This window comes from Thermothelomyces thermophilus, chromosome 3, assembly GCF_000226095.1.
Source record: "Thermothelomyces thermophilus ATCC 42464 chromosome 3, complete sequence".
Lineage (NCBI taxonomy): Eukaryota > Fungi > Ascomycota > Sordariomycetes > Sordariales > Chaetomiaceae > Thermothelomyces > Thermothelomyces thermophilus.
Genome location: NC_016474.1, coordinates 1,018,756 through 1,043,804, shown reverse-complemented (window position 1 = coordinate 1,043,804; position 25,049 = coordinate 1,018,756). Strand labels below are relative to the sequence as shown.

General features: G+C 57.3%; 8 protein-coding genes across 8 annotated transcripts; 4 read left to right on the top strand and 4 right to left on the bottom strand.

Annotated features, from left to right (window-relative positions):
- Positions 1–171: 171 nt before the first annotated feature.
- Positions 172–1,273, bottom strand: MYCTH_2303618 (uncharacterized protein). Its single transcript, XM_003662640.1, has one exon. The coding sequence runs from the start codon at positions 1,138–1,140 to the stop codon at positions 505–507; it is 636 nt and encodes a 211-aa protein (XP_003662688.1). The 5' UTR covers positions 1,141–1,273; the 3' UTR covers positions 172–504.
- Positions 1,274–2,318: 1,045 nt separating this feature from the next.
- Positions 2,319–4,833, bottom strand: MYCTH_2303617 (uncharacterized protein). Its single transcript, XM_003662639.1, has 2 exons — positions 3,954–4,833; positions 2,319–3,898 (listed from the first exon to the last, which is right to left on the bottom strand). Exons 1-2 carry the CDS (start codon positions 4,711–4,713, stop codon positions 2,538–2,540), a joined length of 2,121 nt encoding a protein of 706 aa, XP_003662687.1. The 5' UTR covers positions 4,714–4,833; the 3' UTR covers positions 2,319–2,537.
- A 974-nt stretch (positions 4,834–5,807) lies between these two features.
- Positions 5,808–7,399, top strand: MYCTH_2303614 (uncharacterized protein). The gene is made up of 2 exons (XM_003662638.1): positions 5,808–6,948; positions 7,004–7,399. The coding sequence occupies exons 1-2, from the start codon at positions 6,231–6,233 to the stop codon at positions 7,198–7,200; spliced, it is 915 nt and encodes a 304-aa protein (XP_003662686.1). The 5' UTR covers positions 5,808–6,230; the 3' UTR covers positions 7,201–7,399.
- Positions 7,400–7,956: 557 nt separating this feature from the next.
- MYCTH_2303613 (uncharacterized protein) lies at positions 7,957–10,534 on the bottom strand. Its single transcript, XM_003662637.1, has one exon. It carries the CDS (start codon positions 10,446–10,448, stop codon positions 8,085–8,087), a length of 2,364 nt encoding a protein of 787 aa, XP_003662685.1. The 5' UTR covers positions 10,449–10,534; the 3' UTR covers positions 7,957–8,084.
- A 4,154-nt stretch (positions 10,535–14,688) lies between these two features.
- MYCTH_107796 (uncharacterized protein) lies at positions 14,689–18,672 on the top strand. The gene is made up of 4 exons (XM_003662636.1): positions 14,689–17,511; positions 17,571–17,749; positions 17,808–17,878; positions 17,944–18,672. The coding sequence occupies exons 1-4, from the start codon at positions 14,802–14,804 to the stop codon at positions 18,131–18,133; spliced, it is 3,150 nt and encodes a 1,049-aa protein (XP_003662684.1). The 5' UTR covers positions 14,689–14,801; the 3' UTR covers positions 18,134–18,672.
- An 816-nt stretch (positions 18,673–19,488) lies between these two features.
- MYCTH_115983 (uncharacterized protein) lies at positions 19,489–20,659 on the top strand. The gene is made up of 3 exons (XM_003662635.1): positions 19,489–19,696; positions 19,862–20,010; positions 20,132–20,659. Exons 1-3 carry the CDS (start codon positions 19,607–19,609, stop codon positions 20,292–20,294), a joined length of 402 nt encoding a protein of 133 aa, XP_003662683.1. The 5' UTR covers positions 19,489–19,606; the 3' UTR covers positions 20,295–20,659.
- Positions 20,660–20,918: 259 nt separating this feature from the next.
- Positions 20,919–22,112, top strand: MYCTH_2138853 (carbohydrate esterase family 1 protein; the record flags this gene model as incomplete). Its single annotated transcript, XM_003662634.1, has 2 exons — positions 20,919–21,713; positions 21,834–22,112. 2 exons carry the CDS (start codon positions 20,919–20,921, stop codon positions 21,915–21,917), a joined length of 879 nt encoding a protein of 292 aa, XP_003662682.1. The 3' UTR covers positions 21,918–22,112.
- Positions 22,113–22,149: 37 nt separating this feature from the next.
- Positions 22,150–24,961, bottom strand: MYCTH_2303605 (uncharacterized protein). The gene is made up of 3 exons (XM_003662633.1): positions 24,058–24,961; positions 22,754–24,001; positions 22,150–22,684 (listed from the first exon to the last, which is right to left on the bottom strand). The coding sequence occupies exons 1-3, from the start codon at positions 24,877–24,879 to the stop codon at positions 22,253–22,255; spliced, it is 2,502 nt and encodes an 833-aa protein (XP_003662681.1). The 5' UTR covers positions 24,880–24,961; the 3' UTR covers positions 22,150–22,252.
- Positions 24,962–25,049: the final 88 nt, after the last annotated feature.

Here is a 25,049-nt window from a genome sequence, read left to right as displayed (position 1 = left end):
TCTTTGGTGGGATGGACGGAACCGGTCGCGTTGTGTCGATTTTGGTCTCGCTTGGCCGTTGACCGCCAATCTCCCCTGTATCGGTTACGTGGTAGTACTGTAAGGTACCCCTTTGTAGGTCAGGTCTAATTGATGTTTGTCAGGCATGTTTTTGAACTGTGCGTCTTTGGTTTCTCATGTGTGTCTTGGATCTGGTACCTTCCCATATGTCGCGGAGTAGCGGATTCGTAGATGAGTTATCCTCGCCGCACGCCGGTTGCATTAGGTATTTGCATGCTCCAGTCGCTAAGAAAGCGGCCGGCTTCTCGACAAGACTCTACTTCGTGAAGGCTCTCTGTCTAACCATCCATGTCCCTTCTCATCCCCCTTTGTATTCCTCCTTACTCTCAGAGAAAGAGAAAAACAAAGGCGTCGCATTAAAGTGGCCTCCACTAAGCAGCCCGTTGGCTTTCACGGATGAAGTACCCAGGCCAGGCCTGAGAAGAGGGATTTGCCGTTCGATTATTACAAGCCACTGAAGATATCATCAAACTCATCCCCCTTTTTCCGTTTCTTCTTCTTTGGCTTTTTACTGTTGCTATCGAGTCCGCCAAAGATGTCGTCAAACTCGTCACCTTTCCCGGCCTTTTTCTTCTTTGGCTTGATTGCTGCCGGGTCTGGGTTGGTGCTGCTTTCTTTGCTCGCTGGTTCGGTCTTCGCTGTCGGGGTCTCGCTGGAGTGAGAAATCCGGTGCGTTGGCAGCGTATTAATGGGCAGGGAAGCGGATCGCGGGTGGGCTTTCCCCGCCGGATCCGTATGGTCTGAACCCGAAGTTAATCGGGGAGTTGGTGTTGATGTCGAGGTTCTGGGGCCCGCGTCGCGCTCGATCGAGGCCATGACCTCTTCCCTCGACACGGCAACTCCCACGTCCACGTCCATTGCTGTGTCTGTCTCCGCGTTGCCATTCCGATTGGTCTCGACGGCGACGGCGACGGCGCCACCCGACCCGCCGGAGCGCGCACCCGTCGCCGTCGCCCTCGCCGTCGTCATCGCCGCCGCCGCCGCCGCCTCTTGTTGCTGCTGGGCCGCTGACGTCTCGCGAGCAGCCGGCGCAAACGGCGCGGCGGCCCGGTCCACCTGCGCGAGAACCCCCAGCAGCATCAGCCCAAGATGCGCAAACTGCCTGTCTGCCGCGAGCTGCGTGAACGCCCTACAAAAAAGCTGGTCAGCAACTGCCGCCCCATTTATTCCACACGCCTCTTCCCCCCAACAAAACCATTCCCAAATCGTAGAGCGACAGGAGACAAAACACACGGGCAAAAGGGGAACGCCTTACAGAAACGCGCCCGGGCCCAACCGCGCCCTGAGATACTCGGCCCTCTTGGCCACCATCATCCCGCCCGCCAGAGGCAGGACGGGCTCATCCTTCTTACCCTCCCGCTCCGCCCCCGCCTCTGCCTTCTCCTTAACCTCAACCTTGACCTTGACCTCGGCGGCCTTGGCCATCGCGCTCCGCTGCCGCTGCCGCTGCCGCCGCCGCCTCTCCAACCTCTCGGCCTCCTCCTGCGCGCGCTCCAGCTCCCCGAGCAGCTTGCGCACGTGCCGCCTCAGCATGTCGGCCTGCGCCCACCACTTGGACATGCGGTGCTGGTTCTTGTTGCGGTGGTGGAACCGCTCGAGGAGCTCGAGCGCCGGGCCCAGGGAGGCGAGCGCCGCGCCGAGCGCCGCCGGGTCGCTGAGCGCCTCCTCTACCCGTGGCTCCGGCTCCGGGGGCCGCGACATTTCTTTTTTTTTAAATTTTATTCTTTCGTAGTAGTAAATTTTCTGGCCGGCCAGGGAGTGAGAGAGAAGGAGAGGGTTGTTGGCTTTTTTTTTGGGGGGGGGGGGTTGCTGGTGAGTGTTGCGCTGATTATTAAATGTTCAGTGGTGGAATAAAGTAGGAAATGAACGGTCCCGTCGGGGGGTTGTTGCGAGGCAAGCGATAAGAGATTTGAGTGGCGGCGAGGGCGTGCACAATTTGTAAATTGAGGTCGGATGGGTTTTTGAAGTTGAGTTGTCGAGACTTCAAAAGTACAAAAAGACTCGCCCGTGGCCAAGATGGGACGGGCGAAGGGTGGAAAAGGATGGGTTTGATTGTCTGAGACCTCGTGTAAGAGGTAAAACGAGCAGCAGTGTTAGACCTGGATGTTAAGTTCCGCGATTGACTTGAACCGCCCAAGGGTTAGGGTTTAACTAGGCAAACAAGGGCCAGGAGATCGATACCACCGAGAGGAGGGCCAAACATGACCGAAAAGTAAAACCATCACTGATAGCGTCAACATGATCGAGAATGCTCTGGAGCGGTACGCCCACAATTTCCGTAAAAAAACTAGCATCAAGTCGCAACATACAGCCAATTCGTAAAAGCATGCTCGCTGGGCCGATGCCATTACATACATCCTCAACCCTACTATGGACACTCCCTCAAGGGTCCCAATCCGCATATGTGATACAATATACTTGGTATAAGGAGCCGCTTCGTCACCAGCAACAACCCGCGCTCATGGAAAGGTCAACCCCTAACAGACCCTCAAGCCGCACACCTCGACCCCCTTGGTCTCGACATGGGCTCTCCGGTTGAAATAGCGCACCGACACCTCCCTCACAAAGTCCGCGTCCGCCTGGCTCCAAACATCTAGCCCCATCTCGGCAAGAGCATCGCTATCGACTCTCACCCACCCCATCCTATTCCTCTCATCGCCACTCCCGGCTGCCGCCGCTGCTGCCCTTGCCGTAGCGCCCAGCAGCCTCGCCTCCTCCTCTTCCTCCTCCTCCTCCTCCTCCTCCTCTCTCCTCCTTTGCCCTGTTTTCCTCCGGCTGCTAGAGCCTCGGTCTCCTGCACCGGACGACGATGCGGCAGCGCCGACCGGACTGTCGTATTCGGAAGTATACGCCTCGTGCCCGTCGTTCAAGTCAAGATCGAGCAAATCGTCATCGTCGGTCGAGTCGACAATGTCGGCCAGAACCGAGAGGATGGTCGTGGTGAGGCGGTGGAAGTACGCCACGACGGCCAGCTCGATACGGGCCTGCGCCTCGCTGCCGTCGTCTCCGTCTTGTTCCTCCTCTGCTTCATCCGAAAGCCGCCCCGTGAGCGGCGCGAGGGAAGGTATCATACCGCTCCCCGACGGAGCAGCCGCAGCGGTAAGGCTCGGCCTTCTTTCTCGGGGTTGCTGCTGCTGCTGCTGCTGCACGGCGGGGGACACCGGTGGGATGAGATCGGCGAGCAGCGAGGCGTCGTGGGTTTGCTCGTCAAGCTCGTCGCTGTGCCGCTTCTCGCCGGCCGACGCCCACCACATGAATCCGTTGTAGGCAAGCGCGGCCCAGGTGACGGGCTCGACGATCGCATCGGTGTCCTCGGCTGCTGTTCCGGAGCGGGAACCGGCCGTTTGGGAAAGGCGGAGAGCCGGGGTGGGTGAGTCGCTTGCTTCCGAATGCGAGCTGCGTGGCTTGGGCGAAGGAGGATGGGGGGCCAATCGGGCGAGACCGAGGCAGAGGGAACGGAACCGGCGCAGGTCGCGCTGGGTAGCCTTTACGGGGACGCCCTTGGGGCATTCCACAGTCGGCCAGACGCGCTGCTTGGCGTTGGAAGAATAGGGAGGTGGCATGGTGATGAGCATGTCCCAGAGCCCCTCTTTCATGGCCAGGATGCTGTCAGTGGTGCACGCTACCCATCCCGAGCTCGAGTCCTCCGAGTTGCTCGGGTAGTCGTCAGGGTCGACAGTCGGGCCACCTCGCTTCGTGGCTACTTGGGATTCGAGTAGATAGGATATGTCGTGGACTCCCACGCAAAAGAGCGGCCGGAGACGCTGTACCGGGGCCGCAGGATCTATTACGTCGCAGACGGACAGGGGTATATTGGACAAGACAGAAATATCGTACACTGAGGGGCCTGGTCAGGAGGCGTTACGTAGAAGTTGTCCGTCTGGAGAGCTTACCAAAGTTGCAGACCTCATGCACGGGGGCATGGCAAGAAATCAGGATGCGCTTGCGCAGGAGAGCGGCGCGGTGAATCGGGAAGACCAAGGGCCCGAAGGTGTCCAACAGCGAGGTCAGGCTCCAGGCCGGGTGAAATGGAGACAGGCAGTGGCCCGGCGGTATCAACACCGTGCCGTCCGAGGCGGAGCGGTTCCTAGCATGCCCCTTGCCCAAGCCGGGCCTCGCGGTCTTGATGCCGAGCAGAGGCGATTCGAGTGGGATGTCCTTCAAGGGCTGCGGGGCCGTCGTCTCGCTGGCTGCATTCCGGCTCCAGTACTGTTCCAGCAGTTGCGTCTGCTTCCGATCCGCGGCAAGCTTGGCCGCAAGATCCTTCAAGCCCTCGGCGTGTCGCCAAGCCCTCCCGAGGCGGCCGTGACTGAGGGGCACCAAGACGCCGACGGAAATCATGCGCGCATGGCGTGTCTCCTCTTCGTCGGTTGGGGTGTTGACAAATGCGCTCAGGCCGGCGTGGCTGCCGTCGTGAACAAAGTAGATGAGGTCGTCGGTCACGGTGTGGAGGCCTGACGGCAGGCTCTTGTACTCGACCGCGCCCTCCAGCTCGAGGCCCGGCACGGCCCGTTTCCAGATGATGGTGTAGCCGGCCTTGACGTCGAAGTCGATCAGGAAGAGAGCAGAGATGGGTGGGAGATCGGCGAGCGCGGCGGAGGGTGGCGCCAACCGCACAGAGAGGGGCGGCTGCCCGCGACGGGACGCGGCCATGTCGGATGATGATGGCATCCGCACCGGAGGCCTGCGAGGTGAAAGGCGCGAAACTGGGCCGTCGTGCGAATTGAGAGTCGCTATTGCAGGACTGCAACCATCACTAGTAGGCCGTCGTCGAAAAAAAAAAAAGGAAAAAAAAGGTCGGGAATAAAAAAAGGTTCAATCGACCATCGTTAAACCAAAGTCGAGCAATCCAGCAGCGATTCGGCAGCGATTCGGCAGCACCCGGTTAGGGATGGGATCGTGGCCAATGCCAGGTTGTTGCGGCTGTCGCTTAACGGTTGTGGCTGCACAGCGTTCCATTGGGAAGCGGGACATGGGAAGTGGCGTGTTCGCCCAGACCTTGTGTTCCATGACCATGGAGGGGCAACCCCTTAGCACCGCTCGATGGTTGATCCACGATAACAGCGAGTCAAGTTGAAGAGTAATCCAAGTATTCCGTCCACTACTTCGCACCTACGTAGTCGAGGTCCTTGCACTAGGAAGAGGTAACTCCGATATACCGCGAACAGTTCCGTTATAGATCAACTCTGCGGACTTTCCCTTCATACCAAGAACGCTTGGATAACTATGGTTCCTGCCTACAACAAGTACGGAGCACGGAGAAATCCCTGCTTGGAATCGATGCTCAGGGCCCTCCGTACTTGGTACTTGGATGCAGCACCTGTTATCCATGTTTCCTGGGTTGAGATTGGGGCATGGCTCAGCCCCCGTTTCGCGCTTGTTAGAGAGATGGGGCAGTCAAGGCCAAAGTAGCTGTACGGAGTAGTTATAGTCCATCCGTGCGCTACACGTATGTACAGAATATGCTGCATGGATGTACGGATTACATACCGCACGAAGACGCGGTGGCTCTTGAAACGCTGCCTCTGCCTCCAGTTCCAGGCACCGCCAAGCTTCCCATGGGATGCGCTGCTTCAACGGGCAGCCCCACGTTGCCCCAAAGGTTTTAGCCCAACCATTTCCCAACCTCGGGAAGCTGGTGGGTCATGAGATACCCGACAGCCAATCGGGGCAGACAATGGTTCCATCTCATCCCCGCATTCGCAGCACCCTGTACGCAGCATGCCGTCGCAAGGCCCAGCCCGTCCAAACTCTTTTAGACTTATAAGGTTGAAGTCACATGCGTACTTCAACAATTCCTGCACAGGTGACGACCCGGGAGCATGAGACTATCGCGCCGGCCACATTGCATTCCTATACAACGGCCTCCTAGGATTGCGCCATTCCGTCCCATGTGCCGCTAGAACGCCAGCTTTCCGTCTCATCTTCCTGCTGCCGAGCCACGATATCTTTGCTTCTAGACCCCGCCCGGAGGAACCGCCAAATCTTCTCGCCGCCCCGCCCTCCGAGAAAAAAAAAAGGCCAACAATCCCGAACTCCTCTGCACCGACCGACAGCGCGGCAGGCACGACACAGGCCAAACGCTGAGCACGGCTGCATCTGCATCTGCACTGCGGCCTCTAACGCACCCGCCCGATTTGCATCTGAATTCGCCTCCCCTCGAATTCAAAATGGCCGACTTTCTCCTTTACGTCGGCTACTTCCTAGCCGGGTACACCGCCCTAACACTGTTCTTCTATATGCTATCCGCGATAATACCCAAGTCGGCCTTTGTGGCCCGCGCGCTGGCCTCGTATCTGTCCTTGGTCATCAGCTCACTGTACGGCGTCGTCATCTCGGTTGTCCTTCGCGCCTCTGGGCGCCAACAACTTGCGCAATGGGCTGTTGCTCGGAGTTTCAAGTACCTCATGGGCTTCTCTACGGGCGTTACCTTCGAGGTTGAGGATCCCAAGGGTCACCTCAAGAACGTCCGCCCGGCCGTCTTCATTGGCAACCACCAGACCGAGCTTGACGTGTTGATGCTCGGGTGCATGTTCCCCAAGTACTGTAGCGTGACGGCCAAGGCGTCGTTGAAGAAGGTTCCCTTCTTGGGCTGGTTCATGGCCCTGAGCGGCAGCGTGTTCCTCGACCGTGCCAATAGCAAGGACGCTCGTCAGGCCTTGCAGGGCGCCGCCAACGAGATCCGCGACAAGCGCCAAAGCGTCTACATCTTCCCCGAGGGCACCCGCAGCTATGCAAAGGAGCCCATGCTGCTGCCTTTCAAGAAGGGTGCCTTCCACCTCGCAGTCCAGGCCCAGGTGCCCATCGTGCCGGTCGTTGTCGCAAACTACAGCCACGTGCTTTGGATCAAGGGGCTTGTGTTCAACGCCGGGAAGATCCCATGCAAGGGTAGGTCACGTTTTACCCCAAGGTGCTCATGATTCTGACTCACGCCGGCCCGCAGTCCTCGATCCCATCCCCACAACTGGCCTTACCGCGGCCGATGTTGACGAACTGACGAGGTCGACCCGGAATTTGATGCTGAACGAACTCTACGCGCTGACCGAAAAAGCACGAGGTCAGCCCGTAACCAAGGTCGAAGCCGACGGCGATAACGGTGTTGCCAAGGCCACCGGGACTGACGCTAAACCCGCGGCTTAATGCGAGCCCGTCGCGACAGAAATCAAGGATGTAGCCAGCCATCCAGGGCCCCGGGTTGCAGCCAAACAAACAGAAGTCCCGGGAAGATACATCAGCATGAGTTCCTTGGAATTCAAACAGCAGAAGAGCAAGAGGCAGATATTGCGACGATATGCACCGTGCAGCACCGTGCAGTACCGCGCCTCTGATGGCCGTGCCGGGTGTGCGGCAGACGGAGGAATATGTGCGTCTTCAATCTCTTCGAAATGGGACCAGGATCCGGAGCATGTCGAATCTAGCAATCCGTTTCAGCCATGGCATAGATGCGGCAGCTGCTGTAGACGATAGAAGGGTAGACCGGGTAGCATACGGCGGGTTGTTTATTATTTTTTGGGTGTCACGGCGTCAGAGGCATCCATTCAGCATATCAGCAAGCACTGTCTTGAGTTGGACAAGCCCGGGGTTACGGGGGGGAGGGGTGGTGGGGGATCCCTAAATACCCGCTGAGTCCTAGGTTTCAAATAGAATTTTATTGCAGTCCTATTAACACTACCAGTTAGCTGGTTATATGCGTGACGCGACACCGTAGAGCGGGTTTGAGGTCGAATATTACCTTCCCGATCAAGCACCGCGGTCGAGTAGAGTCTGAATTCTGAGAGTTTCCCTTTAGAAGTGTTGGTTCGGGTTAAAACCACACACAGGTGTCAATCGTCAGGTCACTGACCATACGGCCAACAGATAACAATGCTCACAACAAAACCGGAAAAGCCTCAAACGCTTGTTCTCATCATTTTATTTTATTTTATTTTAATTTTTTTTACCCGGGAACACAGACAACACCCGACCCATATACTCAACTCCACTCGGTAATACCCCCTCGCCGACAGGCAGGGCTTGAGCCTAAACTAAGCCCATGCCTCTAACCCCCTCAACACACAACCCTCTGGCCCCCTCTTCACCAACCGGCCCACCTTCCAGACCTTCTCGCCGGCGCCCTCGAGGACGCGCGCGACCTCCTCGGCGCGGGAGGCCTCGACGGCGAGGACCATGCCCAGGCCGTTGTTGAAGGCCCTGGCCATCTCGGCGGGCTCGACGTCCTGCGCCAGCCAGCGGAAGACGGCCGGCACCTCCCAGCTGCCGACGTCGATCTCGCCGGCCAAGTGGGCGGGCAGCATGCGCGGGACGTTCTCCGTGAGGCCGCCGCCGGTGATGTGCGCCATGCCCTTGATGGCGTCGCCCGTCTGGGCGAGGGCGGCGAGCAGGGGCTTGACGTAGATGCGCGTCGGGGTGAGGAGGGCCTCGCCGAGGGAGCGGGCGGCCGGGTCCCAGGGGCAGGGGTCGGTATACTGCAGGCCGCGGTTGGCGACGATGCGGCGGACGAGGGAGAAGCCGTTGGAGTGGACGCCCGAGGAGGCCAGGCCGAGGAGGACGTCGCCCTCGGCCATGGCGTCCTTGCGGGGCAGGCGCTGGGAGGCGCGCATGACGCCGATGGCGGCGCCCGCGGCGTCGTAGTCGTCGCCGGTGTAGAGGTCGGGCATCTCGGCGGTCTCGCCGCCGACGAGGGCGCAGCCTGCCGCGATGCAGCCCTTGGCGACGCCCTCGACGAACGAGGTCGCGACCGAGACGTCGAGGCGCGAGCAGCCGTAATAGTCGAGGAACATGAAGGGCTCGGCGCCCTGGACGACGAGGTCGTTCACGTTCATGGCGACGAGGTCGATGCCGACCGTGTCGTGCTTGTTCATCTTCTGGGCGATGATGAGCTTGGTGCCGACGCCGTCGATGGCGCCGACGATGATGGGCGCGCCCGGGTGGCCGGCGGCGGACAGGTCAACCTCGCCGCCGAACCCGCCGATGATGGCGTCCGCGCCGGGGCGCCGGGTCGTGGCCACGGCGGCCTTGATGCGGGCCACCAGCTCGTTGCCGGCATCGATGCTCACGCCGGACTGGGCGTAGGTGAGCTTGTCGGCGGCCCGAGTACCGCGGAAGGCGCGGTGGGCAATGTCCCTGCGATAGTACATGCCGTCGAAGTTGATCAGCTTGACGCCCTCGTAGGCCTTGTCGACGGCGGCGCGGAGGGAGTCGCCGGTGGCGGTGGCCGCGATGACACGGCCGCCCGAGGTCAGGAGCGCGTCACCCTCACCCGACAGCTTGGTCCCGGCGTGGAAGAGGTGGATTCCCTCGGGCGGGTTCGCCACTCGCATGGGGATGTTCTTGGGATACGACTCTGGATAGCCGGGGGCGGCGACGACGACAGTCGTGCTGAACTTGGACGAGACCTTGACCTGCACGTCTTCGAGATAGGGAACCGGCCCCGCACAGGCGTACATGATCTTGGCCAGATCGGACTTGAGGAGGGGGAGCACCGTCTGGGTCTCGGGGTCGCCGAAGCGGACGTTGTACTCGAGCACCTTGGGAGCGCCGTCGGGGGTGATCATCAGGCCGGTAAAGAGACAACCGCGAAAGGGGAAGCCGTCCTTGCGCATGCCGTCGATGGTCGGCTGGAGGATCTCGCGCTCGATGCGGGCAATCAGCTGCGGAGTGGCCAGCTTGGTCGGGGCATAGCAGCCCATGCCGCCCGTGTTGAGGCCGGTGTCGCCCTCGCCGATGCGCTTGTGGTCCTGGGCGGGGGGGAGCGACTTGATGGTAGTGCCGTCGCAGAAGGACAGGATGCTGAGCTCGTCGCCGGTGAGGAACTCCTCGATGACGACCTCGTCGCCGGCCGAGCCAAAGGACTTGTCGAGCATGATCTCCTTGAGCCCCTTTAGGGCTTCCTCCTGGTTCTGCGGGATTATCACGCCCTTGCCGGCGGCCAGGCCGGTGGCCTTGATGACGACGTTGTGCTTGATCGACTTGAGGTACTGGCAGGCCTTGTCGTAGTCGGAGAAGTTCTCGTAGGCGGCAGTCGGGATGTTGTGCTTCTTCATGAAGTCCTTGGAGAAGGTCTTGCTGCCCTCCATGCGCGCGGCCTCTTTGGAGGGTCCGAAGACGGGGATGCCCGCCTCGCGGAAGAATCCCTCGACGCCGTCAACGAGGGGCGCCTCGGGCCCCGGGACGACGAGGTTGACGCCATGCTTGCGCGCAAGATCAACGAGGCCCGGGTAGTCGTCGGCGGCCACCGAGGTGTTGTTGGTGGTTTTGGGCAAGCGCGCGGTGCCTCCGTTGCCGGGCACGGCGATGATGGACTCCACCAGCGGCGATTGGGCGAGCTTCCAGGCCAGAGCGTGCTCGCGGCCGCCGTTGCCGATGAGCAGGATGCGCAGAGACGACATTTTCACGTTGGGTCAAGTCGAGTCGAGTCGGTTCCGATCGGTCCGGGTCGATCGTCTCTGCCCAGCATCGTGCCCCTCCTCCAGGTCCAGGCCGCGCGGAGGGGCAGAAAAAAATGCCAGGCCGCATATTTTTACCCCTCCCCCGCGATTTCGGATCTTGTTATCGAGCGGACGCCTTTGATTGGCCAATCCCTCCACATCGACTCGACGGAGTACACTACTATGTAGGTATAACTAACTATGTAGTTAGTTGGCACCACGCGGCTGGGCCCTTTTCGGACTACCATAGTACTGCTACTGAGGATGTATGTACTGTATTACCTAGGTACCTTGGTAGAACTCTGTCAGATCAGTAACAGATCTTCGCGCAAATGGAGCTGCCAGCCTGGGAGCTCCCCCTTCGAGGAGGCGCAGAAAGAGAGAAGTTTGTTACCTTCAACACATTTGCTCACATAAGCCGTCAGGTTCCCTAGGGCACCGGTACCTACCTAAGTACCCCGTATGTACAGTACATACGTACAGTACGTACCTTATATACCCACATACTGCGCGCAGACAACATACTCGTAGTGCCAGCCAGTCGATGAAAACATCAGAGTGTGGCTGACGCGTGTCTGTGCAAACGGCCGCGGATCGCCGGCCCAATGTTTGAGCAGTCGAGATGGCCATCTGGAGAGACCCGGTTGCACGAGATGTTCTAATTTGGTGCAGGCACAAATAGCATCACCTCTCCGTCGGCGCCTTCTCGAGGTTTGCTGAAGGAGGCGCGGCGTCGTCCAGCTGCTGAGAAGGAAACCTCAGGATTGCACGAAGGGATGCGCATCCAAGGTAAGGGTATCCGTCACACCCCATCGCGTCCGCGCGCGTCGACAAGGTATCTCCCACGGTGTCTCGCCCGAGGGATGTGTGCTGTGCGCAAATTTAATACGGTAGATGACTGGATTGAAACATCTCTGGAGCAGTATGAGCTCAAACAGCGCACTTCTCGCCTGGAATCAGCGTGATGTTTCGTAATCCCTCCGAGAAGTCGGTCAATGTGGTAGTAAACGGCAAGTATGATTACCAGCGTGTATTCCAACGTGAATATTACACGACGTCGCGGCCTAGACGACTACAGTGTGCCCCGTATACTACTTCCGGACACTAATGCAGAGTTGCCTCAGCCAGTCGACCCAAGGAAATATGGATCAGCGGCTGCATGGTCTCGAACACAGAGAAAAGGATGTGACTGCATCAGGATTTCGGCCTTTCGTCACAACCGGCTTCGATAACTGAAGAATGCCAAGCGCTCAACACCGTATGCCTTGGTTTCTGGCATTCTCACACACGGGTGGGCGACCCAAGAACGTTGCACTGCCGGGGAACCGGGGAGATTACCACGTCGAACATGGTGTGGGACGAGAGCGTTGGACTCAGCACAAGACCGTTGAAGATATGGGGGAGGGCTGTTAATCGAGTCTGACGAGGGCACGCGCTCGATCCCGTCCCAAGCACAGACTGAGAAAAAGAGGGAAAGCATTTCTCTTGTGGGCGTGCCTACTTGCTAAACAGATGCTATCTTAGGTAGGTGCTAGGGTAGTCCCTTCCCTACTCGGTATTTTCGGCACTCAAAGCAGACGCGGGTGGCGGGACTGGCAAACCAAAGCATTCGGCGGCATGCTCGTGGATTGCAAACCATCAGCATGGCAGCTATGGAAGTAGGCGAGCTCTCCCTGGTGTATATACTCCTTCCCTAAGGCAGCCAGCGAATCTGTCATCCAACGCTGAGGCCAGCTTGCAAATTAGCGTCCTGCACCGTACCTGACCTACCAGGAGACACATAACAACAACACGCGAGCATTGCCGAACCCGTGGTTACATAGGGACGGAAACTAACCCGTAGATGCGGGAGTCTTAGCTGCCCGGGGCCAGTCAGTGGCATACCCCGGTATTCGAAAGAGTGTCACTGCGGACGCTTGCGTCGTTGAGCCCGGCTCAAACAAACAACGAAGCTCTCTTCTTCGACAACAGAAACAAGCAACGGACGGAGTTCGCTTCCGCCATTTGACAAACTTAGACCATGGAATGATGAAGTATTAGTTTGGCAAGCCTTCAACATACGCGTCCATGTGATGTAATACGAGGTGGGCGCAGGGTTGTGCTACCAAGAACCCCAGCAATCGACGATCCGCTGGCCTTCTCACTCACGCGAGTGCGTGTTTTGATGTTGTGGAATGTACTGCGTTCCATAGTATACGGTAGTCCGACACGTAGTTATTCTTCACAGCATGATTACACGGAGCGACAGTCCGTAGCGAAACGGGCCATATTCTCTCTCTCTATGACGACATGAGCCGGTCAGTCTGTCGACCATCGGGATGGTTATGGGCGTGTGGGTTGCACAACATTGATTCCCCAGGCCCTCCGTTGCCCGGCCATCGCAACCTGCCTATGACATCAGATCAACTGCCCGAGGGCAAAAAGAAACGCAAGAGAATAAGCATAATGAAAGCAGGAAGCAACCCGGGCTTTCCGTCGTGCTCGAACTCTACAGACTCAAGGTTGTAGTAGGGTAATTGCACTAGAACGGAGAAGTAAGGCTAGTACGCGGTATTCCTCTGGAGGCTGCAACTCTGGGCATGGAACTTGAACCCGAGACAACGCTTGCCTGTTCCTGTTTGCCAAGAAAACTGACCGGAAATGGCGCTGCTGGGTGCTTCCCAGTTTAGGAACCCCCACCCACCCCCGGGGAACTCGCGGCAAGGTCGGCGTTCTAGGCCGGCCGACAAAGCGGTCTCTGGGGTTGATGCCAGAAACACGTCCAACCAACAACAGGAACAACAGGAACAACCAACAATGGGAAGGCACATTGGCTTGGCAAGCTTATCGTCATGGCCCAGCGCAGCCGGCATCATTTGACAGGGATCAGCACGAAGTGCCGGAGGCTCACCCCCGGCACGGTGGGCCCGCCAGCCACTCACAGCTCGTTTCGGCTTGCTCGTTCCGAGTCCCAGCCGTGTTCACCCCACAACACTACTAGCTCGGGCCTTGGCCCCACTTTCCACGCTAAGCTCCAATTTCCAGGAACATAACACTGCAAAGGCACGCAAAGCACGATGCCCGACCAACGACGAGTTGAGCGCATTTTCCCTATCACGTCACTTCATCACTAAAAGCAAGCCCGTATTGAATTCTCGGCGGGCAGGTGGGAAGGCGTACCACATGTGCACTACACACACGCATACACACACATACACGCACATACACGCACATACACACGCATACACACGCATTACACACAACCGACACACACAACCGACAATACTCTTACACTACTACACAAGGAATATGAAGCAGCGCCTGTGCCGCTTTCCTCGAGACTCTGAAACAACAGAAAAAGCTTTGGATCTTTGCCAGGGCCAGTGGGAACAAGGGAAGACACGCCGGAAGTAGCTGCGCTTTGGAGAGTATGGCGTGCTCTACCTGACGCCAGCTTCTTCTCTCTCGACTCCGGAGGGAGGGGGAGAGAGAGAGAGAGAGACAGAGAGAGACAGAGGAAAAGATCCCGTCAGAAAGAGGATAGTTGGACGGGTCCGTGGATGCAAAACTTCTCTACCCGTGCTCACGGTTTCCAACGAGAGGTGTGTACGTTACATACATGGTGTACACGTATGTACCGATGTAATGTACTGTCCGATCCGCCGCCACGGATACACTACGAGAACGAGGTCGAGTTCTTGGACTTGCCTTCTTCTGGACGCGTGCTGTACCGCCAACAACGGCCTACCTGCCTGGGCCAGCCAACTTGCCTCCGGGGCTGGCCGTGGTTTGGGTGGCTGCATTTACCCACTTACCGATGCATACGCGGCACCGTTGGCCTTGGACAGCTGCCACTTCGGTCTCACAGCCTGGCATTGTTTGCCCTACGTTTACCTTGCGAGTTCCCGCGCAGACGGCCTCTGACTCCGCCCGAGCGTCGCAGCTCCGATCCCTCTGAACCTCACTGGCCCTCGCATCCTGGCCAGCTTCATGCAGCCTAGATCCAAGATTTGTCTCAAGCTCATCCCAACCCCACCGCACCACACCGTCTCCCACTCGAGGTCCTGCCCGGGGTGTCACCTGGTGATGTATAAACATGCCCCCTCCCGAATCGTCTGCCTCCCTCCTCTGCCCTCCTGCATCCCCATCGCCGGCTTTCGTGGGACATCTCCCCAATCACCAACCCTTCGCTAGGGTCTCTCTCTCATTATTAGACACTCGCTTTCTCCTGCCCCCTTGTGTCCGAGCCTCTGGGACCACCAGTTTATCTTGACCTTCGTTTATACAAAGCCCGTCGTGGTCTCCTGACCGACCGACCGGCCGCACACTGACACCATGAGACCGGCGCTGTCGCTCGTCGCCCTCGCGGCCTCGGCCATGGCTGCCCACATCCCCATCAGGGGTGAGCGCGGCCTTGCCGACAGGTCGGACGGCTACGGCCATCACAAGCCCGACGACGCCTACGCGTACGGAGGGGAGAAACATGACGACAAGAAGCACGGCAACGGGTATTACGCGCTGCCCCGGCCGGACGGATATGGGTACGGCAAGCCCGGCGACGTGTGCAAGTCCGGCAAACCGGACGACCCGTATGAGATCGGCAAAAAGCCTACCGGAAAAAAGCCTGACAACTCGAACGAGAGCGAGTCGGGCAGCGACTCGGGTGAGAGCGACTCGGAAGACGAGTCGTCTAAGGACCCAAAGTATCCCGACCAGGATGACAAGTCCGGCGACAAGTTCAAGGATGGCAACTATGCCGACAAGTACGACGACAAGTTCAAGGATGGCAAGTACGACGACAAGCACGACGACAAGTACGGCGAGTCGGACAGCGGCTCGGGCGAGAGCGACTCGGAAGACGAGTCGTCTAAGGACCCCAAGTATCACGACCAGGATAACAAGCACGACGACAAGTATGGCGACAAGCACGACGACAAGCATGGCGACAAGCACGACGACAAGCACGACGACAAGCACGACGACAAGCACGACGACAAGCACGACGACAAGCACGACGACAAGCACGACGACAAGCACGAAGACAAGCACGAAGACCTGAAGCGTGATCTTAGTGATAAGCACGAGGACTCCTACGGCAAGGATGACAAGAAGGATGGGGACTCCTATGGCAAGGACGACAAGAAGGACGACAAGGAGGACTCTTACGGCAAGGACGATAAGAAGGACGACAAGGAGGACTCCTACGGCAAGGACGACAAGGACGACAAGGAGGACTCCTACGGCAAGGACGATAAGAAGGAAGAGGACTCCTATGGCAAGGACGATAAGAAGGAAGAGGACTCCTATGGCAAGGACGATAAGAAGGACGACAAGAAGGACGAGGACTCCTACGGCAAGGACGATAAGAAGGACGACAAGAAGGACGAGGACTCCTACGGCAAGGACGACAAGAAGGACGACAAGGAGGACCCCTACGGCAAGGACGACAAGAAGGACGACAAGGAGGACCCCTACGGCAAGGACAATAAGAAGGACGACAAGGAGGACTCCTATGGTAAGGACGATAAGAAGGACGACAAGGAGGACTCCTACGGCAAGGACGATAAGAAGGACTCCTACGGTAAGGACGATAAGAAAGACGACAAGAAGGATGACAAGAAGGATGAGGACTCCTACGACAAGGACGACAAGAAGGACTCCTACGGCAAGGATGACAAGCAAAAGGATGACAAGGACTTGTATAGTGGAAAGAAGGACTCGTACAAGGACGACAAGAAGGAACACGAAAAGGAGGACTCTAAAGGCGAAGAATCGGGCTCAGAAGAAGAAGAATCGGGCTCTGAAGACGAAAAGGGCTTGTTAGGAGACGATTTCGACATTTTTAATGATGACGCGGAAGAGTCTGAAGACAAGAAGAAAAAATCGGAAAAGGACGACAAGAAGAAACACGAAAAGGAGGACTCTGAAGTCGAAGAATCGGGCTCTGAAGACGAAAAGGGCTTGTTAGGAGACGATTTCGACATTTTTAATGATGACGGGGAAGAGTCTGAAGACAAGGAGAAAAAATCGGAAAGGGACGACAAGAAAGGCAAAAAGGAGGGCTCTGAAGACGAAGAATCGGGCTCAGAAGAATCGGGCTCCGAAGACGAAAAGGGCTTGTTAGGAGACGATCTAAACATCTTTGACGAAGACGATATCGACATTTTCAGTGATAATGGGAAAGAGTCTAAAGACGGGGAAGAGTCTGAAAATGAGAAGAAAAAATCAGAAAAGAACGATAAGAAGGACAAGTATAAGGACGACAAAAATAAGGACGTGTATAAGGACGACAAGAAGGATACCTTTAAGGACGATAAGAAGGACAAGTATAAGGACGACAAGAAAGAAGACAAGGAGGGCTCTTCCGAAGATGAAGAAGGGGGCTCTTCTGAAGACGAAAAGGGCTTGTTCGGAGACGATCTAGACCTCTTCGGCGATGACGATTTCGACCTTTTTAATGATGATGACGAAAAGTCTGAAGACGAGAAGTCTAAAAAGGACAAGAAGAAGGACTCGAACAAGGACGACAAGAAGGATATATATAAGGACGATAAGAAGGACAAGTATAAGGATGATAAGAAGGATAAGTATAAGGACGATAAGAAAGACAAGGAGGAAAAGGAGGACTCTTCCGAAGATGAGAAGGGGAGCGCTTCCGAAGATGAGAAGGGGAGCGCTTCCGAAGACGAAGAGTCCGATGGCTTGTTTGGAGATGACAAGGAAGAATCGGGCGAGGAGGACGAGTCGAAAGACGATGCTTGGCTTGAGCTGCGAAGCCTGAATGACAGGACATACGACGACGACGACGGCGACGACGACGAATACGGATATGGGGAGGATGAGTCGCCGGAGGAGGACTACGAAACCGTTACGACTGAGGTCATCGCGACTTATACCACCGTCTGCCCTGTCACCGAGACTTACACTAAGCCCGGCCACACCTACACTTCTACCTACACCACGACTAGCACGGTTAAAACGGCGGTCCCCACGACCATCGTCATCACCAAGACCGAGCCCCCAGTCACCAAGACGGCCGGTGAGGGTAAGGACCCCGGCTCTGATAAAGGCATCGCCACGAACACATGCTTACATGACTCACAGTTGTTTATTCCACCCGCACTAAACTCCACCCGGTCACGGAGACCAAGGTAGTCGGCGGCTCCACGGTTGAGATCACCTGGACCTCGACCTCCACCGTCGTCACGAAGGTCAGGCAGACCGAGACCATCTATACGACTTCTGTCGCGACCGAGTACGAGACGACTGATGTCTACACGACGGTGTGTCTCTTTTTTAGCCCTCCATCTCAGAGCCGGCGAGCGCTAACACGAGACCAAGATCTCCTGCCCGGTCACCACTTACACCACGGTGAGCAAGGGCTCCACCATCGAGGTCACAAAGACGAACACGTAAGCCTACGCATCATCCTTTATTTGATACCGGCCCCTTTGCTGACCGTTCTCCCTGAATGCAGTTTCACCGTGACCAACACCGTGCCGCACCATAAACCCCACCATACGCCGTCCAAGAACGCGACGACCTCGTCCTACCCTACGTACGCCCCGCCGCCCATCGTGACCGCGGGTGCCGACAGCTTGGTCGTCAACGGCGGCAAGGCCGTCGCCCTTCTGGCGGGCATGTTTGGCGCTGTTGTTCTCTTCTGAGACGCAGCAGGTCTGGAACACACTCACTTTCTCTCTTTTTTTCCTTTTTCTTTTCCCTCTTTGGCGTTTTCTTGATTCACTTCTACACCCCAGGCCATCCTGTCCCTACTCGCTAGGTATGGCAGCTTGTGGAGAGGCAGGGGAGGGGTTGCTTAACAAAAAACACGCGCGCGAGAGCTGTCTTTTGTTATCAAAGCGGTGAGCGATGACGAGCGAGCGAGCTGGGCGACACTCCTTTTTGGTGCGATGGGAAAAAAAAAACACCTTGGTAATTGTGGTTTCAGTTTTGTGTTGCGGGCCATGTGCAAAACAGGGGTCACGGGTGGTTCAGCCGTCATGAGATTGCAGTAAATCCTTGATGGAGAAGAACCATGCTCGAACCTGTTGGCGGTGGTTTGACAATCTCTCCTCTTGTGGCTCTTCAAGAGGAGAGGCTAATGCTATTTATTTATTTATTTTTATTTATTTTTTATTTATTTATTTTTTTTGGGGAAAGCTTTATGTATAGTACATAATATGACAGTGTTTTCTCATTATAAGTAACGGATTGGTATTTCTTTCAAGTGGTTGGGGAATGCCCAAGACCATGTAGTGTCCCTGCTCCCCCGACCGCTGACCATCCAGTTGTCGTCTCTTTGCCCTTCACTCCTACACTCATACCGATGCCGTTGGTATTGGTGACCTCGATGAGCGAATCGACGGCAGCTTTCCCGTGACCACGCAAGTTTAGCAAACCGAACAAGGGTCGGGCCGTGATAAACTAGGCAACATGGGGAAATTGATCAACAACGCCGAAAGCCTTCTGCATGAGACCTTCGTATTCACCCTTCGACCTCTTTTCGTCTCCATTTTTGGTTGACGGCTCTGGCGTGATACCGTTGTCTCAAAGGGCAGCAGAGCCCAACGCGCCAATTGGAGGTAGTGACTCGTACAGCTGGCCCGGCAAATGACAGCCTTGGTACTCCGTTCGTGGTCTATGTAATCCGTACAGAGGACAACACATCCTCGTAATCCCCCGGTTCGCCCTAAAAGCGGACGAGCGATCTCGTATCTCGCACTATCCTGGACGGATTAACATACATGTTTGTCTCGGTTCAGATCAGAGGGATCGAACTACGCCACCCTCGAATACCTTTTTTTACGCCTGCTCAGCCACTCAGATGCCGTGTATCCGAGAGAGCTCTTCAGCGACCAAAGTGGCCGCCATGATGTAATGGTTGCCTGGTCGTTACTAGCTCTCCGGCCAGGTCAAGGTTCATTTCTATAAGAAGGGAGCATTTGCAGGAGTCGCGGTTGCCTTTTAGAGGCTTCAGTTCAGCAGACACCTCAGGTAACCTACCTATCTTACCCATCTACATCCCAGCGCTCGTTTCGATCGGCAGTTCAAAAGAGTAGTAGTGTACTCACGTGCGAAGAGGAACCTCGATATCAAGACTCGGGTGTGCTATATAAACTCGTCTTTTGGAAACCATCATGCTGTTCAGCGCAACCATCGCCGGATTCCTTCTCGCCTTTCTCGCGCAGGGCTCCCCCGTGCCCACCGAGCACAACAAGATTGGCGGTGTAAGTGCCTCCTCAGCTCCATGGTGTTCTTCCGGTCGTCTCTTTCTCAGGGGGGAAAAATGAAAAAAAAAAAATAAATAAATAAATAAAAATAACAAATAAAAAAGAATAAAAAAAGGAGAGCAAATGTTGAACGAACTTGACTCACACCGCAGAACGTGTTAGGTCCTGATCTGCAACGACCCCAATGGCCAAGGGCACTGCGAATACGCCGTCTACGAGCTCGAGAAGTGTTACAACCTGCCACCAGCGCTAGTGAACAACGCCGCCACCTTCGCGCCCGACGATGCGCCTTTCTACTGCTATCCCTACCTGTGAGTACCGAGCTGCCGATACCGCGTCCGTCCGTGCAGAAAATCTATAAAATTCGTGCTCCTCCTAATGGTTTGAGCTGGGCCGATGCTGACGATGGTCGATTCTATCAAACAAAAACAGCACGGCATGCGGCGGCGTCTGCAAGTCGCCCACGGGCTGCACCATGGGAGCGGTCTCGTCCGACTACGAGCACAAGTTCAACCTGACCGAAGTCGGGTGGAACAAGTACATCACGTCGTTCGACTGCCACCTGAACAAGACTGGCGATGCGACTTCGCAATGATGGGGAGGGTGATTTGGAGGATGTGAGGATGTAGTTTAAGGGGGGGGGGGCCGCTGGGGTCTTCTCTTTAATTTTTCTCCGAATCCCCGTCTGGTCGTTTCGGTCAGTTGGTCGGTTAGTCAGTCGGCCGGTCGGCATTGGTATTGGCATCGGTGTTCGGCGTTTGGTCTGTGACGGCATTGCAGTGTGGGCCTGGTCTCCTCGTCCCCTTCTACCCCGCCATCGGCAGTCGATTAGAGCAGGAGCAGCAGCAGCAGCAGCAGCAGCGGGGTAGCTGTGTTGAATCCTAGCCGAGACCTTAACTTTCTCTTTCTTTATAGACAAGACCGCAGCAAATCGGGAGTTATAATACTTTTACCCAGGTCATTCTTTTCCTTCGCCGTAGTTGGCAGTGATCTTTCAGCGTTTTCTCTTGTGTGTAGTGCATTGAACTATTATTTCTATCAAATTAAATGCTGTTACTAACATAAATAGCGTACGGAGCACCCTCGGGATCAACCAACAATACCTCACCACCTGAGCTACCTTAGCTACCTGACCCTAAGGTACTCATCATTATCATCATCATCATCACCATCATCTAATCCGCTCGTCTCTCCGTCACGCATCAGGCGACTCTTCGAGATGGCCTTCGAAACCAAAGCCACCATCGCCTCCTTCGGGGGCAAGCTGTTCAAGCTCTCGCACCAGTCCGAAGAGACGACGACCCCGATGGCCGTGAACCTCTACCTGCCGCCGCAGAGCTTCGCCTCGGACCCGCCGCCGCGGGTGCCCGTGCTCTTCTACCTCTCGGGCCTGACGTGCACGCCCGAGAACTGCTCCGAGAAGGGCTTCTTCCAGCACCGCGCCTCGCAGCTCGGCCTCGCCGTCGTGTACCCGGACACGTCCCCGCGCGGGCTCGGCCACCCGGGCGAGACGGACTCGTGGGACTTCGGCGCCGGCGCCGGCTTCTACGTCGACGCCACCCGCGACCCCTGGCGCCGCGGCTACCGCATGGAGAGCTACGTCGCCCGCGAGCTGCCCCGCGCCCTCTTCGGCGACCCGCAGTACGGCCGCTTCCTGGACCCGGACCGCGTCTCCATCACGGGCCACTCGATGGGCGGCCACGGCGCCCTGACGCTCTACCTCAAGAACCCGGGCCTCTACAAGAGCGTCAGCGCCTTCGCCCCCATCGCCAACCCCTCCCGCTGCCCCTGGGGCGAGAAGGCCTTCTCGGGCTACCTCGGCCCGGACCGCGACGAGTGGAAGAAGCACGACGCCACCGAGCTCATCCGCGCCTGGAAGGGCGGCGACCTCAAGGCCCTCGTCGACGTCGGCACCGCAGACAACTTTTACAAGCAGGGACAGCTGCTGCCCGAGAACTTGGAGAAGGCCGCCAAGGAGGCCGGCGTGGAGGGCTTGACAGTGCGGTATCACGAGGTGAGTCCCCCCCCCCCCGGGTTTCCTTCCTTTTAATTTTGCCTTTTCTATAAATTTCCCATGTCCTTGCGTCGGCACGGTGTGGCTCGGGACGATTGGGGTTGTTGACAATGTTTTCAGGGGTACGATCACTCGTACTACTTCATGGCAACCTTTAGCGATGATCATGTCAACCACGCGGCAAAGCACCTGGGTTTGCTTTGACGAGGAGAAGGGTAAAGAGGGAGGGTGTGATTGAAGAGGAGAAGGATGAGGAGGAACCGGTGGGTAATGCTTTTTTTTTGTTTGTTTGGACGGTTTGTACAGAGGAGGACGGCGGTAAGTTAAGTACATGAAAGGTCAGCCATGGATCAAACGGAGAAAAAAAAATAAAAAATAAAATAAAGCAATACGATGTGGCCCGTCTGTCTCTGACAACTTCGCCGCCCCCGCCGCTCGAACGGACCAAGAACAGCCGACAATGCCCGGATCCGGTCACGAAAGTCACACAACACCCCGCCCAAACCCGGTCGCATCATGCGCAATAAGCCCTACCCTCCTCAACTGATCCTCCTGTCGCCAATATCCCTTCCAAATGCGTCCTTCTCTTCCCTTTCCAGCTTAGCCTTCATCTCCGCCTCGGCCTCTCTCTTGATGCGCACATAGGCCAGCTTCTCGAACCGGCTCAGCACGCGCCACCAGTGCTGGCCCGCCTCGTGCTCGGCGACGCGCTCCAGCAGCTCGGCCGTCTTGAAGCGCACGTCGCGGTCCTTGTGGAAGAGGCCGAGCGCGATGTAGAACAGCCCGGCCTGCGACTCGGGCGCCACGCTCAGCAGCATGCAGATCTCGTCGTACGAGTGCACGTACTTGGCCAGCGTGTGGTAGATCTCCTTGCTCTGCTCCGGCGTGAGCCGCTGCGTGCGCAGCCGGTCGTGCAGGTGCGCCAGGTCGATGCCCTTGAGGGGCCGGACGTGATGGAGCCGCGCGACGTCCTAAAGTTTTCGATCAGCCTTGGCTCTACTTTCCCCTGTTTCCTGCCCCCGCCTCCTAGGCATACTCACCTGAATAAAGCTGTAATAGCTTCTCGTATTTCTCCACCCCTCGATCCGCGTCACGTTGCCCGCCAGTTCCTTCGCCTTGGTCGCCTCGTCCACCCACACGTACCCGTGACCGTGCGCTGCTGCAGACAGGTTGGCATCCTGCTCGTCGGTGCCGATGTAGAGTGCGCTGGCGCCGTACACGCTCTCCTCGAACGCGGCCGCGATGCGCGTAAACTTGACAACCCAGGCCCTCCACTTGGCGCGGATCACGCGTTCGCCCGCCCGCGTGGTGATGCATCGGAGGATCTCCGCCATGAAGGCAGCGTCGCCCGTCAGGTCGTTTGACGACGACCCGCTGCTGGACGAGCTGTGGACCAGGTTCGCGTAGGCCGGGTTCTGCTGCTGGAAGTAGACTAGCCCTTCCGTGATGGGGGCTGCCTCGATCTTGCTGCTGATCTTCATCTTCCCGGTCGAGAGGTCGCACAGCAAGTCCCACCACTCGGGGTGGTGCTCAAAGGTCGGATTTGTCACTCCCGCGATGAACCCGGGCACCTTCAGGAGGTCGTCGACCTTGGTAAGGTCCGTGTACGGGAAAGCATACCGAGTAAAGCCCCTTAGAATCCCGCCCGACGCGAGCGCGCAGGCGGCCAAGACGGCCTCGGCCACCTCCCCCGACGGCATATTGTGTCCCAGAAAGATGATGCGCTTCTGCGTCAGGAGGGCGTTGACGAGCACTATGATCGGGTGCGTGTTGGGCCCGTTTGTTGTTAGGTGAGGATGTAAGGGGAAGGTTTGCGGAGACTTGGAGTGTGGGTCGGAGAAGTTCTGGATCAGCTTGATCAGGGAGAAGTCGCCGACAATCTCGGGCATGACGGCCACGGGAACCTTGACCGGGATGGGAATGCCCTTGTACATGACCTTGCTCTCGAACTCGTGCGTGTCTCTGGGCACCACGTAGGCGGCGTGCCCTTCAATGTGAGCCTTGGACCCCGACCGGAAGATGGTGGGCCGTGGCGGAGGAGCGTTGCTGGCGTCGAGAGGCTGGCCGACATCTGCTCCGGATGTTCCAGCAATCCGATCCTCGATCATCTGCTCAAACTTCTCGACGAAGAGATCCTTGTTGTCGCTCGATTGCAAGAGGTGTTTCTCGAGCCAGTTCAGCTTCGGCATCAGCGACAGATCCATCTCGTTGACGGCGTTGTAGAGCATTGCAAGAGTCTCGGGCACCGGCGCCTTGAAGTACTCATCCAAGGCCAATAATAGTAATGGCTACTCCCACGATGTAAGTGAACCTGGCGTGGCCGCGGAGCGTGGGTTGTTGTTACCTTGTATATATGGAGGAAGGGATGGCGGGTGCAGATGGCCATTGCCTTGACCACGGCACCTCGCTTGACCGTCTTGTCTTGTTTCGTGTTGACGAGGTTGAGGACATAAACCAGCGGAGGGCCTTCGCTGCTTTCAGGCTCGGAATCCGTCGATAAGTCATCGTCCCAATCGTCGTCGTCGTCGTCGTCGTCGTCATCGTCATCGTCCAGGCCGCCGTTCTCATCGCCTTCATCGTCCGATTCGTGTATTATGCCCTTCTCCCGGTCCCGCTTCCTCCTTCTCCGCGCTCGCCGTTCCTCCTTGGCTCGCCGTTCCGCATCGTCCTCTTCTTGGCTGGTGTCCTTATGAAGGAAGAATATTGTCCAGTCTTGATTCCTCACGTGGGCCTGATCCGGGAGCATGAGCTCGGCAAGCATGTGCTCGTCGCCCGTGATTGCTACCGGATACTGGTGCTCCATGACCGGCCCGCGGTCAATGTCGAAGGACGCCACGAGAATGTATTCGACGTGGTTCTCGGAGCTCCCGCGCGGGTATTGGGACCGCAGCTTGCGGGGCCGCCGTAAGGCAGCATCAGAACGAGGTTGTGCGCTAGCAGACAGCGAGCTGTGCTGGGACGATGCGCCCGTCCTGGTCGAGGGAGCTTTGCCCTTGAAGCTCGGGTCTGAGGTCTGGTCCATCTCGGGGGGCTGCGGGGAGCGGGTGGGTCGCGAGGACGGGATTGTCGTGAGGGATCTCCGGTGTTGAAGCGCTGTTCCATTGGAGTACCCGACTGCACTGTTGGTTCTCTTGAGAAGGTTGGGCGCGAACTGGCTGGTGGCCATCGTTTGTGCCCTGCCGTCCGCCTGCCCTTTTCGCCCGGGCCTTCTGCTTAAGTCAATCGCTTCGTCGCGAGGCAAGATATGGCGATCTAAAAAGCAGGTCCCTGTTCAGCGCCTAGCAAAAGTAAGAAAATAGACTTGTATATATACAAGACAGGATCGCGGGGTCAACT